Source organism: Psilocybe cubensis, chromosome 7 (genome assembly GCF_017499595.1).
Source record: "Psilocybe cubensis strain MGC-MH-2018 chromosome 7, whole genome shotgun sequence".
NCBI lineage: Eukaryota > Fungi > Basidiomycota > Agaricomycetes > Agaricales > Agrocybaceae > Psilocybe > Psilocybe cubensis.
The window spans coordinates 1,583,523-1,596,914 of NC_063005.1; the positions used below are offsets into that span (position 1 = coordinate 1,583,523).

The window sequence follows — 13,392 nt, forward strand, 5'->3', positions numbered from 1 at the left end:
TACCTTATTCCAGACCATTCAGCAGGGCTGGTCCAAGCCAAATTGTTTTAAATGTATGATTCCGATGTGTAACTAATGCCAGATGACGCGTGGGATATCTAAATGATGAATGCAGTTGATGCAGAATGTATGAAAAAAGTCATGATGAGATGCAATGTGAATACAAGAAGAAATGGAGAACGAAAGTGATGAAGAAGACGATGAAGTTGGAAGAGTTGTACCCATGGCCATGGCTACGGACAGATCAACGGGGGTTGAACCCGAGACTGAGAAACGAGGAAAAGAGAAGAGAGGGTTAGAAGCAAAGATGAGCGGTGATGGTGATTACAGATGGTGGCTGCAAAGATTTTAGTGGCCATTGACGGCAGTGGATTTAGACTTTTGTGCGAGGTATTCAGCGCCGGCCTTATAGAAGGGCCTGAAGATGGCGTCTGGGTCATGGAAGTCATTATGGACAACGTTAACTAAGAACGATGTTTCCATGAAATCCGCGATGAGTTTGTTGGAGGGAGAGTCGTGTTCGTACAGCTTAGCCCATTGGGCACCAAGCTCAAAGGCCTCGTCCTTTTTATGTAATATTAGCATGTAGGAAGTTGAAGATTTTCAAAAAGAGCAACGAACCTTCCAGGCCATGAAACTCACTGCCTCCACAATGGTAGGTTGAATGATTTCCTTGCCAGGAAACACTCCCCAAGTGACGGCATTTGGCCCGTCTGAGTGATTGTTTGTGCGCAGATCGCCTCGTTTATTAATGACATAATACGTAATATTCTTATCACGTTCGATCTGTGTTAGAAGCAGAGAAAGAAGGGTAGGGTTGACGAAGAACTCGAGATACGCCTAAAAGCAAAACCAGCTCCCAAAGGTGAGAACATATCCACTGAAGAAAGAGGACAAAAACTTGCCTTTTGGTAAACATAGCCATTGCTGGGGCCCCACCCAAACACTTTGTCGTCGCTCCGTGCACCATTGACAGCTGGTTGCGAGTTGATGGTCAAGAATCCGAGTTCATTGATTTGGGCCAGTTGCTTCGAGATGACCGAAGTTTCGATTGAAGCCTGTTGGTCTGACCAAGGTAAGGCCTTCAATTCAGAGGAACAGAACTTGGTGAACAACGCTGAGAGATCGGCAAACGTGATCGGATGGCCCCATAGTTTGAGTGCATCTTCTTTCTATAAACAGAACACAAGATATTAATTAACAAGGCTAAAGGGGGGTAGAGTAAAGGCATTTACTGTCTGCTTGATCCAGACACCGTAGCCGTCAAGTTCACCATATGCAGGACTGCGGGAGTCACCAAAACGGCCATTAGGGTACTCGTCCCAGTTCTCTGTTCTTGAGATGTAGGATTTGGTCCTGTTCGCCCAGAAGATGGGACGGATAGTCTCATGGCGCCGATTAGGTGTAAGAGACTATCATAAAAATTAAAATCATTTTGAAATGCTTTGAGGGGATGATGCTTACTTGTCTCCAGGGTAAGGGTTTAATGGTTTCGATTCTGGGTACCAAGTTTAATTCCTCAAGCAACATTTTCGTACCCTTCTCCAAGTTCATGGTGTAGAAATGAAGGCCACGAATCCCGATATCGGCATCCAATATTTTGCGACACATATCAGCAACAAGACGTGTACCGACCTCTCGAACCTTCTCATCGTCATTCTTGACCGGTTCTAGTGCGTCAAGGAATAACTTGGGAATAGTGATTTTGGCCAGACTTGTAGCACGTTGGAAGCCGTTCCAGGTTTGTATAGGAGCGATACCTGGGACCACTGGAATAGTAATGCCAGCAGCACGAATGGCCTTCACCCAGTTGATGAAAAGGTCGACGTCGTAAAACATCTGAGTGAAGATAAAGCTAACTCCAGCATCGATCTTTTGCTTCAGGTAGTATATCTCTTTGTCGAGCTCTTCTTTGGGGAGTGTCATATGTTCTGGGAAACCGGCGACAGCAATATCGAAGTAGTCGCCATAGTCTCGTCTGATATGTTTTACGAGATCAATGCCATGAACGAAACCACCATCAACAGCTTCCCATTCCTCCTTGCCCATTGGGGGATCGCCTCGAAGAGCCAAAACATTCCTGCAGCCACTTTGTTTTGCTTCCTAAAATATTGTATGAAGTTCAAGGTGTCGATGCAATTCTAACTGATGATGATAGACATACCCGCAATGCAATGTCGACCTTTTCCTTAGGCATATTGGTGCACGTAAGATGCATACAAGTCTCAATACCAATTAGGCCCTGACATGTTTTTACCATCTCGGCGGTGAGATCAGAGGTTCTTCCTCCAGCATTCCTGAATAATATGTATGAGACTTGAAGATTAGACAACTGTTTGAACACACCATGTAATGTCAATAAACTCGGGCCCAAGTGCTCGCATGCGCTCTATGCGATCCAGAAGGTTTTGCAGACCCTGGCGACATATCATAAAACCAACTGTAGATAAAGGATTGGAAGACGACAGACCTGGGCAGTCCGTGGTGGAAAGTATTCGAATGACCACCATATTTTGTTGTCCTTGGTGGACTGTTCGATCTTTTGCGTGATTTTCATAGGCGGTTCGTTAGATGTCGTTCAGATACAAGGGAATAGTGAAGAACAAAAAGAGGGTATGATAGCAGAGAAGAGAATAAAGAGGGGGAGAACGAGAATCAGTAAGGCAAATATAAAGATCGAACCATCAGAGATTCCATATTTAATCCACGTTTCTAAAAGCCCCTGGAAAAAATCGGGGCCCATGGCTTTGCCGAATTTGTCTCTCCGAACGGTGAACTCTCATTAGGCCGATAAAGTGCGACCTTTACGTTCAGAAATCAGCAACGAGCTCGCAATGAGCGCGAACCTCGACTTGATGCAAGTGTTGACACGTAATTGATATTACTTGGGGCAATCTTGCCAACATTAATTTACAGACACATGGTAGTTATCTACACAAGTTACTATTACACTTTCTCTACATTGGCAAACTTATATATAGCTTTGCAGGTGAAAGGCAGGACGGCATCAGCACAAGACTCCAAATATCCGTCATATTCGCAAGAGATGACTGACGCGGGAGGATTGAGCTCTGGACAATCGACTTAGTGCGAAAAGTGAAAAATAGCCTGAGCGATATACCAATCATATTCATTGATCTTGAACAACAAGCACGATGCAAGTTCCAAATACAACCCCAGCTACGACGCTCATCAGGATTAGATGAGGCCTGCCATTGAATGCGGTTTAGAATAGGGGCGTTCATAAAAATGGGAAACGTACTTTGTTGCTGCCAGGAAAGCCCTCGTTTGTCGCAGATCAGCATAACCACTGTAATACTCCCAGATTCCTGCGACTATTGCAAGCATTGCAGCCGCAAACTCGACGGACGCCAGAGGAACTCCACCCTTTGATTCGTGTTCTACAGGGACAAGGCGGACATGAAGAAGAAAAGACGAGGACATGAGAGACAACAGGAGGGCCAGTTTGAAGTGCGACAATATGTTGCGCTCGAGCATACAGAAATCCCTGGCTGTACTCCCAGTGTTGGGCACCATGTTGGACCCCATCCTCGATGTTGCGGGGAGACCGACATCGGATCGGCAACCGACATTTCAGCATCAGGTCATGCGGATCACGTGCATAGAACGCGTTCCTGTGCTTGTACATATTTGGTGTAAGTTCGAGTACGCCTTGTCCGCATTGGGACATAGCCGTCCTCGAACCTTCATCTTGTGCATGCAAGTGCCCTAGGCACCCTCTCCTCTCCTTTCAACCACACTCTTTACAATGGGGCTCCTCAAGCGTCTTTTTTCTATGGGCAGCAAGAAACACAAGAAGCAGCGTCCGCCTGTTGATCACGACGTTCCTCTCCCTGAACAACCTTGGACAGAAGTGCGTCCCGTCCAACCCGCTGAGGACGAAGAACATGAAGCGGCTGTGAGCCGCCTTTTGAGATCCAGTTCAGCTCGATACGTTGCAAGCTCTGAGCTTGATTTTGCAACTTTGCCGCCACTGCGTGAGTTCCCTGTCTCCCCCGCGTGCCGCAACAACTATAACTGAAAGCAATGTATAGCCCATCCCATAAACAGGGTTATACATACCCCAGCTTCTTCAACTATTAGTCTGGGGAGTGCCAGCGTCTCACAGCGGGGCACCTATAATGTCACCGTTCATGGACGGACGAGGCATCCTTCCACGGATTTCGGTAACGCTCGCCATGAGCCTGATGAGGATAAAGCAGCAAGGAAAAAGGATAATAGAACCTCTTTACATCCGGTAGATGATAGTCGAGTGCTCAGATTGCGTTCGGATCCTTCTGTCGCCAGTCTGATTGATTTGTACGACGACCACGGCAAGCTCGCTGCAGATGCATTTTCCAACAGTCCGCCAAGCACGCCTAAAAACAAGCGTCTTGAAGATGGACGTGCGCAGGTGCGACGAAATGGCTCTACTCTACGACAATTATTAGGCGCATCTTCCAGTGCCAATTCAAGAGAGGGAAGCGATAACAGCAGTGTTGAAGGAGATATCTCCTGGGCAGAGCGTTTCTTAGCGTTAGTGCTTCTTCATACTTCAATAAAATATTGTACTGAACTCTTTGCAGGGAAACTGAGGCAGCTTCATCTCGGTCCTCTTTGATTCTGCAGACACCAATCGCGCCTTCAAACACACAGCTCCCCGAACCTGAAATTTCATTTGTGACTGATGCCAGCGTGGTGAATACCACTTTCGACAACCCAGCTATATCTTCAATGGAAGTAGAACTGAGTTTGAGTGCAGATCATTCTCAAGGCTTCGATGATTTGGACGGCACCAACCAAAAAAATTACCCTTACAGCAACAGTAACCCCAGCACTCCTCAAAGGGCTTCCCAGGTGTTCGGTTTCTTAACAAAAGGGAAGCAATCCAAACCGGCGGAGGACTTGGATCGTTCTCTACCAGAAGTTCCGAGTTGCTTTAGCACACCTTCAGACGAGAATCCACCGCGCGAAAATCATATCTCGAACCCTAATCTTCCTCGATTCCAAATCAACCCTCCGAAACTTTCAGCGATGCCATATGCTATCGAAGACACCCCTAGGAACACTCGTCCTCAGTCTTTAATTGAGGAAAGCCCTTCCTCACGAGAGCCCCGTTCTGCTTTTTCTGACGACAGTCACGACTATCGCACTGCTCCACGGAATTCATTTTACGTCCCCAATAGCGTTGCAACTCCCATAGCCCTTCCCAATGACAACTTTGATGACAAGAAGAATACTGTCAAGGTCATTATGAACGGCCCCACGAAGGTTATCGTTACAGCACCCACGCCATCTACGAATCAAACTGGCCCTCCAAGATTACTTCGAGGCCCACGAGCTCCCCCGCGCAAAATGTCAAATGGTGGAGTTACCCGTAGGCGATCTGCATTGGGTGAAGTATCTAATTCACCTCCAACCGCCGATCCTTTCATGGTTCCCCCTTCTCCTCGAAAGAGATCTCAGTCCCATCGAAGAAGTAATTCACAATCATCCTCACGTTCTTCTTGTAGCTGTGAGGCTGGTCCCGAATATGTGTCTCGACCAAAGAAGCTCGAGAGGGTTTCATCCGGTAGCCGAAAGGAAAACCAATTGAGCCTAGCTGTCAAGGCCGAGCTTCCTTCCACCCCTCTGCGATCCAACAGCTCAACCTCACGTTCTCTACTTCGGACGGTTGTACAACAGGCAATGTTCCGACCTCCCCTCGACGGACACGGTGTAACTGTCCCATCTCCTGCCTCTTCGTCTGAGATGTCTCCCTATGGGCGTCAAATGATGTCAGATGTCAGGCAGCAGAGGATGAGGGCCAGAGAAGCCGACCGTTTGAAACACGGTTCACGATATGCAGCCGAAAGAGACGCTCAAAGGATATGAACTTTCTCATCCCCATAATCACGGACACTGAATTACGCGAACATGACATTTATGCACGAGGCCGAATGATTCTTAGTAGTATAGTATATGTTTTCCGAAGTTTTCTGTTCTTTTATTCACGTTATCGTCGTCATCATCATTTTCGTTTATTTGTTTATTTGCTTTCGTTCATCCCTCGCTATCGCACCTCGCTATGTCAAGTACTTTTTTCACTTTCATATGTTTGTCAATAAGTTGCATACTTTGCATACCGTTTCTTATCGTTTTTACGTGTTTCTATTTTTGTCTCAATTTGAAAGGCAGTTATATGCTGTCACAAACGCGTTATCTATGTTCACGTGAACAATAACTCTACGTGATTTCGCTTACCTCGGGACAAGTGCCCTGAGAATCAATTGTTGACTTGGAGTAGGTCGAAGGTGCCTCATAACACCGTTTGCACTTCATCATTCATTGAATCGCCTTCATTTGCGCCAAAATGTCGACGCAAGCCATTACAGACTATCTCACCAAGCAATTGTTTATTGAGCGGAATATCGTAATTGTCTTTTTTCACCGTTGCACTCCGTCAGACTATTGATGTATCGTGTTCATCGCCAGGTGACATTCCGTGCATTGAGCAGACACCTTTCAATTCACGTCAATGCCGCTAAGAAGTGGGCGTCTTTTGCTCATACGTTAGCGCTCTCACTCACTTGCACGCAATCAGTGAACTGGCAACGTATCATCACGAAGCTCCCTATCATTCGCAGTCCTGCGTAGCAACATTCCTAATTACTGGTACCCCTGCTACCAACACGCGATATAGAGGAACACAGAGCTCGGATGGGGACTATTATATGGGCGGAACCCAACCGACGAATGTTGATGATGATGATGTGGAAATTGACAGTGAGGAGGTGCCACAGACGATTGTCATGATTGTGAACGAAAAGGACCTCGAAGGTGAGTTAACATACTGTGGATCGCGTTTCAAAAACTGAGAACTCTGCCCCCTGTAGATTCCAAATCCTTATTTGACGAAGTGCATTCTATTCACATATACAGTTTATCCCCTGCTCCAATACACGCAAGCTAATTTCCCGTGCTATTTCAAACGACCATATTAACGAAAGTCTGAAAATAGGACGCTGGGCTGCTTTGTCCATCTACAGCGGATGTACGCGTCACGGATAAATCCAAAGGCCCTGAATTCGCGGCGATTGTTGGACGAATTGTAGCCAAAGAAATCAAGGTGCGCTTTTCCAGTCATCCATCTCTCATCATGCATGATGTCTGAGTACATGCTCAGCCCGGCCCGTTCAAGAAAAGGATGCCACCTCCTGCACCAGTGGCGGGACCATCCAAGTCGAAACTGCCCGAGACGAAACCCGAGGTCAAACAGGATACGAAAGAAAAATCAAACGAAAAGTCTAAAGCCTCAGGAGGAAAACTGAGCAACTTCTTCGGCGGGGCTGCAAAGGCTAAAGAAAATAAAGATGTTAAGAAGATCAAGCAGGAAGAGCCGGCGCCTGAACCGGCGAAGAGGATGTTCTTTTCAAAACCGGCTGCGCCCAAGGCTGCTGCTGCAGATGCAGCAAAGAAGGAGAAGGCTGATGCGCCTCCTCCTCCTCCTGCCGAGAAGCCTGATGCGCCACAGAAAACTAATATGCCCCAGAAGGCACCTTTGTCAAAAAGCAAGACATCCGTTTCTAATGTTCCCTCTCGTGCACCTAGTGTTGCCAGCACAAAAGAGGACAAGGAGCCGGAGAAGGTTACAGAGAAGTCCACTGTAAGTTCTCATCTCCAACCCCAGGTGTTTTGATACTTATAATTCATCAGCGGGGTGTTAAAAGAAAGTCCTCGGTCGGATTCGAAAATCGGGACAAATCTGTCGAGAGACATGGCAATACCGAATCTTCGAAAACGGAAGGCAGCACACGCGTCAGACGAAAGGTTGTTCTTTCAGATGACGAAGATGATGTGCCGATGCCCAAGAAACCCACAGCTCGCAAGTCGAGGGGTAGTTATACAACGACCAGCGGGCATAATTCTGACGCTGAGCACGACGTCATGAGGCTCATGGACATGGATGACGGTCAGTGTGATTTTAATTGAATGACTCATTGTTGCTCAACTTGCCTCGGACTCCTTAGATGAGGTTGAGAAAGTGTCGCGGGTGCCTTCGACAAATGCTAGCTCGAATGAACGGGATGACGCGGAGGAAGAAATGGACGAAGATGACAGTATGCGTGTTGACGATGAAGACGTTCCTATGTCCGATGCCCCGTCTACAAAGGCCAAAGTGGTCAAGAAAAGAAAACCGAAGGCTGTCGTCCCGGTTGGTCGTAATGGCCTGAAGAAAAGAAAGGTAACGAAGACAAGAAGAACGAAAGATGCGAATGGTTATATTGGTACGTTTTATTTGCTGTTTTACTGTTATGATTTACTATACTGATGAGGATATAGTCAAAGAAGATTATTCGGACTGGGAATCCGTGGCTAGCGACGAAGCGCCAGAGGAACCAGAGCCTCCGAAAGCGAAACCTAAAGCGAAGCCCAAGGCTGCTGCTGTCAGGAAAGAAGAAGTTGAGGTCAAAGCTGTCCCTGCTGCGAAGGAGGTGAAAGAGCCAGCAGCGAAGAAAGCGCCCATCAAAGTTGCCTCTGCACCCAAGGCCAAGGCAGCTCCAAAAACCGGGGGTGCTAAAACACAGCAACCTAGACTTATGAACTTCTTTGGACCTAAAAAGACCACATGAAAGTAAACTGCATTCCATCCTTTAACAGTGATACTTTTTATGCATTGATAATTGTGGGTTACTTATGGTACAGTAGCAAGTATTTAATTTATCCGTCTATCATCTTCTTGTATTCGGCCTGGAATAGAGAATTATGTTACATACACATATATATAGCAAATTGGGAAGCAGGAAAGCGACACTACAGTAAAACAAGGTATCATAGGTTATAATCACGGATATGACCTCCATGCGACCGGGAGCTTGATGTCTGTCTTGAGTATACGACAGACATCGAGGTATCTTGGATCTGTGTCCTCGGTTAAATAGCCGTGTCGTATGAGAAAATCGACAATAGCCATAGCTGAGCTCGGTTTGAAGCGGCCTTCGACGAGGTTTTGCAAGACGTTTTGTACATCGAGAAGCTCGAATGCCTCCACCTCTCCGTCTAAAGCGTTGATTCGCGGTGTCAACGAACCATCTGGTGGGAGTTCCAAGTCGTATAGGTAGTACATTCCTGGGATGATCCAGCCTTTTGGCGAACGATTGGGGAAGGGGAGGCCACCGACAGATTGGATATGCTCTTTCACGTAGTCGTGATCAAGGAGAGCCTCCTCTACCGATTCATGCAAAATGGTATCCATGGCGGATTCCCCGAGTCCCATACCTCCCACTACCGTCACATCTAGCTTTCCAGGCCATCTAATCAATCAAACAGTTAGAATTTGATGTACAATGCAGGTAGTAAGAGCGGCGAAACGTGCTTACGTTCGTTTGTTGAGAGATCGACGAGGGATAAAGACTTGTATTCGTCCGGTAGAAGGGTCACGAACATAAGCTAGGTGCAAAACAGTCAGAGCAGGTTCGGCATATTAATCGCATATATAAACATACCTGTAAGGAGAACACCAAAGTTGACGAGGCCGAACAAGGGGAGAGCGGCACGCTCAATAGCAAAGGCTATGGGATCATGGTTCGTGCTGATTTGCTGAGGAGCGTGTGTGTAGACTGGATACGCTTCATCGCTCCACCCTATCCATGCTTTAGTCGCGGTGGCTCTGGGAATATTAATGAATAAATTCACCCTTGAGAATATCGGAAAAGACATCATGCTTCCTCCAGTCGTAAATGAGCCTCTCCATGTGCATAGTGCGCGTGTACTTGCCACCCTCGTTGACCCAGGGAGCAAACGCGACAGCCTTGAGCACCTTGGGCAGCTCCTTTGAGTAACGAAGGTCCCAGGGCGAAGCAGAGCCCGAGACGAGGTGCTTCTGGTGGTCCTCTTCTAACGCCGCTGCGACCTGGGGGCGGATGAAACCCACGGCCGGATAGTCGCGGTGATCGTGCGAGATGACAAAGGGGACGACGGTTTCTTGGTCGATTAGATCGCCTTGCGCTGTCCGCGTCGCGACGGTGTGTGGTGTGTCCGAATGCCAAGGGTGGTTGGAGAGGATGAGGTTATTGCATGAATGGACGAGGGGTAGTAGGCTGTGGTGTTCGCGGGGAAGTTTAAGTGGCTTGACGGGATTGAGACCTGGAGGATATGAGTGGTATAGAGCTACATAGCTGGACGACTGAAGGTGATTTCTAGGGGCAGTTGAGCGGGACGATAGACGGTGAGCGCTCGTTCTGAAGAGAGAAGCAGCTGTGCGATGGTTAAAGGTGGGCTGAAAGCACCGCGACTGCATTGAGAAAGCGCTCAGTGCTCTGAACTACACGGTAGAAGGAATGCAGTACAATAAGAGGAACGAGGGGAAGCCAATCACGTTGATGTCAGTCATCTCAGGTCTAGACCGCTGACCGTGAGGCATATTTAGGCGCCGTCAGGTGATATCCGCCCTGATAGCGTCATTTTGGCAGCAATTCCGACAACATTGGATCCACTGAGCTCAGGCGCCTTGTTCCATGTCCATGTCACTATGTTGCCAACTCTTGCATCAGCGCTAGCTTTCGATACAAAAAAAGATTGTCGATTATAGATGCGTTTCACAGGTTGTTAGTATCTTCTCAGAGCCAGAATTGTCTGACATAGACCAAACATAGACGATGTTTTATATCTATTCGTAGTGATGGTATTTGAGTTCAGTTACTACTGAGACCCATGTCGATTCACATCCCAATCATTTTAAAGGGGGAAAATTGATGGGAGGATGTCTTTCACAAGCAAAAAAAGCACAGCAAGTTAGGAAAGCAAGATCGCAACCCGCGTTTCCTGGACACGTTCGTAGATATCACGTGCTGGGAACGCAGGATCAATGATCTTTAGCTGCCAAGAAACACGTCTTCTGAATCGTGTAAAGGTAAAATGAGTCTAGCGGAGAATCACCAAGATCCGTTTATGGTTTATCTCCAACTCTAACAGCTAATATCCCAGGGTAACTTGTGCCAGCCACACGTACTCTATCACAGCCAGCCTACCACACCCGCTTATCTTTCCATATTCAGCTCCGCATCCGAGTCAGGGTGCTTAGGAAATCACACACACTCCTTCAAACGCACTTTGTGGGCCCGTGGCTGCTTTTGCTCCCACACCAGACCACAACTCCCTCGGTCGAAACTGTTTCCTCGTTCGTCTTCGAGAAAACCCCCCACTTTCATTACCCTACCCAATCCCCGTAAATTGCTCGGGATATTTGGCGGTCGTGCTACTGCTGCTTCCAACAAGAACAAGGAGTATTTTAATTCCAACGAGGACGACCCAGACGAAGTATACGAAATGGTACAATCCTATGGCACTGCGCCGAATAGCCATGCTCACGAAGAGCATGAACCCGTACATGGAGACGAGTCACGGGCGCTTCTTGGAGGCGAAAATGGTCGTGTGCGCACATTGAGCAAGGAAGAGGATGGTCATGCAACTCTTGTCAGTTGCATAAGTAATCTATCGAATACGATTATTGGAAGTGGTATGTCTCATTCGTATCTTCAAAAGCATTGCAGACGCTCATTGGTGGGCACTATCAATTAGGCATGCTTACATTCCCTCTGGTATTCCTGCTATCTTGCTATCTCTGCTCTGTACGAGCTTAGCTGACATTTCATGCCTGCTTTGTTCTGTGCGATAGGCAATGGCTTCAGCAGGGATGATACCCGGCATGATAACCTGTGTGTTATCAGGCTCCGTAGCCGCGTTTGGCCTATACCTCCTCTCGCTATGCGCGACGAAGACGAAACACCGTCACGCGTCATTCCACGCTATCTCGCAGCTAACCTTTCCCGGCGCTGCTGTCTTCTTTGATGCAGCTATCGCGACCAAGTGCTTTGGCGTGTCTATAAGGTGCGGTTTTGGACTTTGTTACTTCCTTTTTCAGGACACGCGTTGTCGAGGGCGCCTCGGTGCGCACTTGAGCCATTTGTACCTTTGGATTCAGGAAGCATATGTTAATGGGATTCTTCTTCTGTATCTAGCTATTTGATCATCATCAAAGGGCTCATGCCTAACGTGGTCGCTTCGCTCTATCATGATCTAACGTCCGAGACAACGAACCCGCCGGAGTGGGCTCTCAATGGTGGCAACTGGATCACACTGTTCATGCTCATCCTCGTTCCGCTCTGTTTCCTGAGACACCTGAACAGTTTGCGTCACACAAGCTACATTGCGCTGTTTTCCGTAGGTGGGTGGGACGTGCTGATAGGGGTTTTCATGTATGCTGACCCCATTCATTGATATACAGCCTATCTAGTGATTATAGTGATCAAGTGCTATTTCTGGCCGCTCAAAGGCATGCCTGAGCCAGGGGAGATCAGGTTGATTCATTTTACCCCCAACTTTGTCTCGACATTCCCTGTGCAGGTGTTTGCATTTACATGCGCGCAGAATGCATGTTTTTTTTTCGCTATTTTCATTCATGGTATCTATGGTGCTAAAGCGGCTTGATTTAGTTGTTCCCCATATACAATGAATTGAAAAACAACTCGCAACGTCGCATGAACACTGTTATTGGGGGGTCGATTGGAGCAGCCACGCTAACATATGAAGTTATTGCTGTCTTTGGATATCTTACCTTCGGATCCAAGGCGAGTGTAGTGCGAAGAGGCCAGAGTTTCTCCGACTAACTGGTGTGACGGACCTGCAGGTTGGAGCGAATATCATTGCCATGTATCCGTCGACATCGCTCTTTATCGCCATCGGCCAACTGGCAATTGTAGTCCTGGTGCTATTTTCGTACCCGCTACAGGTTCACCCGTGCCGGAATTGCCTGGACAAGGTGTTCCACCCTGGGCATGCGATCGCCCCTCCAAAGACTAACACTGCAGGGGATGGGGAGGACGACGAAGAGCAGGAGCCAGAGCTAGGAGGGGACGAGCACGGGCACGGACCTGCTGAGATGTCGACAGTCAAACACTTTGTGCTGACGTCTGTGATTATTGCATCCGGATTCACAGTGGCCTACCTGGTTGATGATTTGCAACTGGGTGAGTGGATTTGGTGGTTACCGTCTGACAGATGAATAACTGCAAGCAGTGCTGTCGTTTGTGGGTGCGACTGGGTCGACGACGATTTCGTTCATTCTGCCTGGGCTGTTCTACTGGAAGGTAATAAATGAAAATTTTTTTCTGTGCGAGTTCAGCGCTGATGGATTGTGCAGCTGACACGAAACGACGGGAGCGTCAGCAGATGGATGAATCTGGGGGCATTTGGACTGATGGTGTATGGGCTGTGTGTGTTTGTGTTCTGCTTGACATTCAATGTATACCAGATAATGAATGGAAAGGGCCCAGCGGATTAGATAGATAAATAATATAAAATTGAGATTGTTTGTAAAGTTACCCACGGTGTTAAGTGGATATTTTGGCATCG

The 13,392-nt window shown here is 47.6% G+C and overlaps 6 protein-coding genes across 6 annotated transcripts; 3 read left to right on the plus strand and 3 right to left on the minus strand.

The window, feature by feature from the left end:
* Nucleotides 1-348: 348 nt before the first annotated feature.
* On the minus strand, nucleotides 349-2,557 carry JR316_0008028 (Methylenetetrahydrofolate reductase 1; the record flags this gene model as incomplete). The annotated part of the gene is made up of 8 exons (XM_047893744.1): nucleotides 349-564; nucleotides 622-840; nucleotides 906-1,172; nucleotides 1,236-1,412; nucleotides 1,465-2,103; nucleotides 2,165-2,297; nucleotides 2,347-2,417; nucleotides 2,471-2,557. The coding sequence occupies 8 exons, from the start codon at nucleotides 2,555-2,557 to the stop codon at nucleotides 349-351; spliced, it is 1,809 nt and encodes a 602-aa protein (XP_047747059.1).
* A 573-nt stretch (nucleotides 2,558-3,130) lies between these two features.
* JR316_0008029 (uncharacterized protein) lies at nucleotides 3,131-3,549 on the minus strand (the record flags this gene model as incomplete). The annotated part of the gene is made up of 2 exons (XM_047893745.1): nucleotides 3,131-3,209; nucleotides 3,263-3,549. 2 exons carry the CDS (start codon nucleotides 3,547-3,549, stop codon nucleotides 3,131-3,133), a joined length of 366 nt encoding a protein of 121 aa, XP_047747060.1.
* Nucleotides 3,550-3,769: 220 nt separating this feature from the next.
* JR316_0008030 (uncharacterized protein) lies at nucleotides 3,770-5,874 on the plus strand (the record flags this gene model as incomplete). Its single annotated transcript, XM_047893746.1, has 3 exons — nucleotides 3,770-3,998; nucleotides 4,056-4,536; nucleotides 4,587-5,874. The coding sequence occupies 3 exons, from the start codon at nucleotides 3,770-3,772 to the stop codon at nucleotides 5,872-5,874; spliced, it is 1,998 nt and encodes a 665-aa protein (XP_047747061.1).
* Nucleotides 5,875-6,352: 478 nt separating this feature from the next.
* On the plus strand, nucleotides 6,353-8,612 carry JR316_0008031 (uncharacterized protein; the record flags this gene model as incomplete). Its single annotated transcript, XM_047893747.1, has 7 exons — nucleotides 6,353-6,412; nucleotides 6,627-6,819; nucleotides 7,029-7,108; nucleotides 7,166-7,645; nucleotides 7,696-7,951; nucleotides 8,010-8,267; nucleotides 8,323-8,612. The coding sequence occupies 7 exons, from the start codon at nucleotides 6,353-6,355 to the stop codon at nucleotides 8,610-8,612; spliced, it is 1,617 nt and encodes a 538-aa protein (XP_047747062.1).
* Nucleotides 8,613-8,824: 212 nt separating this feature from the next.
* On the minus strand, nucleotides 8,825-10,279 carry JR316_0008032 (uncharacterized protein; the record flags this gene model as incomplete). The annotated part of the gene is made up of 4 exons (XM_047893748.1): nucleotides 8,825-9,293; nucleotides 9,360-9,429; nucleotides 9,486-9,623; nucleotides 9,676-10,279. The coding sequence occupies 4 exons, from the start codon at nucleotides 10,277-10,279 to the stop codon at nucleotides 8,825-8,827; spliced, it is 1,281 nt and encodes a 426-aa protein (XP_047747063.1).
* Nucleotides 10,280-10,896: 617 nt separating this feature from the next.
* On the plus strand, nucleotides 10,897-13,321 carry JR316_0008033 (Vacuolar amino acid transporter 5; the record flags this gene model as incomplete). The annotated part of the gene is given in 11 exon segments (XM_047893749.1): nucleotides 10,897-10,932; nucleotides 11,037-11,158; nucleotides 11,172-11,497; nucleotides 11,709-11,868; nucleotides 12,000-12,205; nucleotides 12,284-12,384; nucleotides 12,474-12,608; nucleotides 12,668-13,007; nucleotides 13,057-13,127; nucleotides 13,181-13,255; nucleotides 13,292-13,321. 11 exon segments carry the CDS (start codon nucleotides 10,897-10,899, stop codon nucleotides 13,319-13,321), a joined length of 1,602 nt encoding a protein of 533 aa, XP_047747064.1.
* Nucleotides 13,322-13,392: the final 71 nt, after the last annotated feature.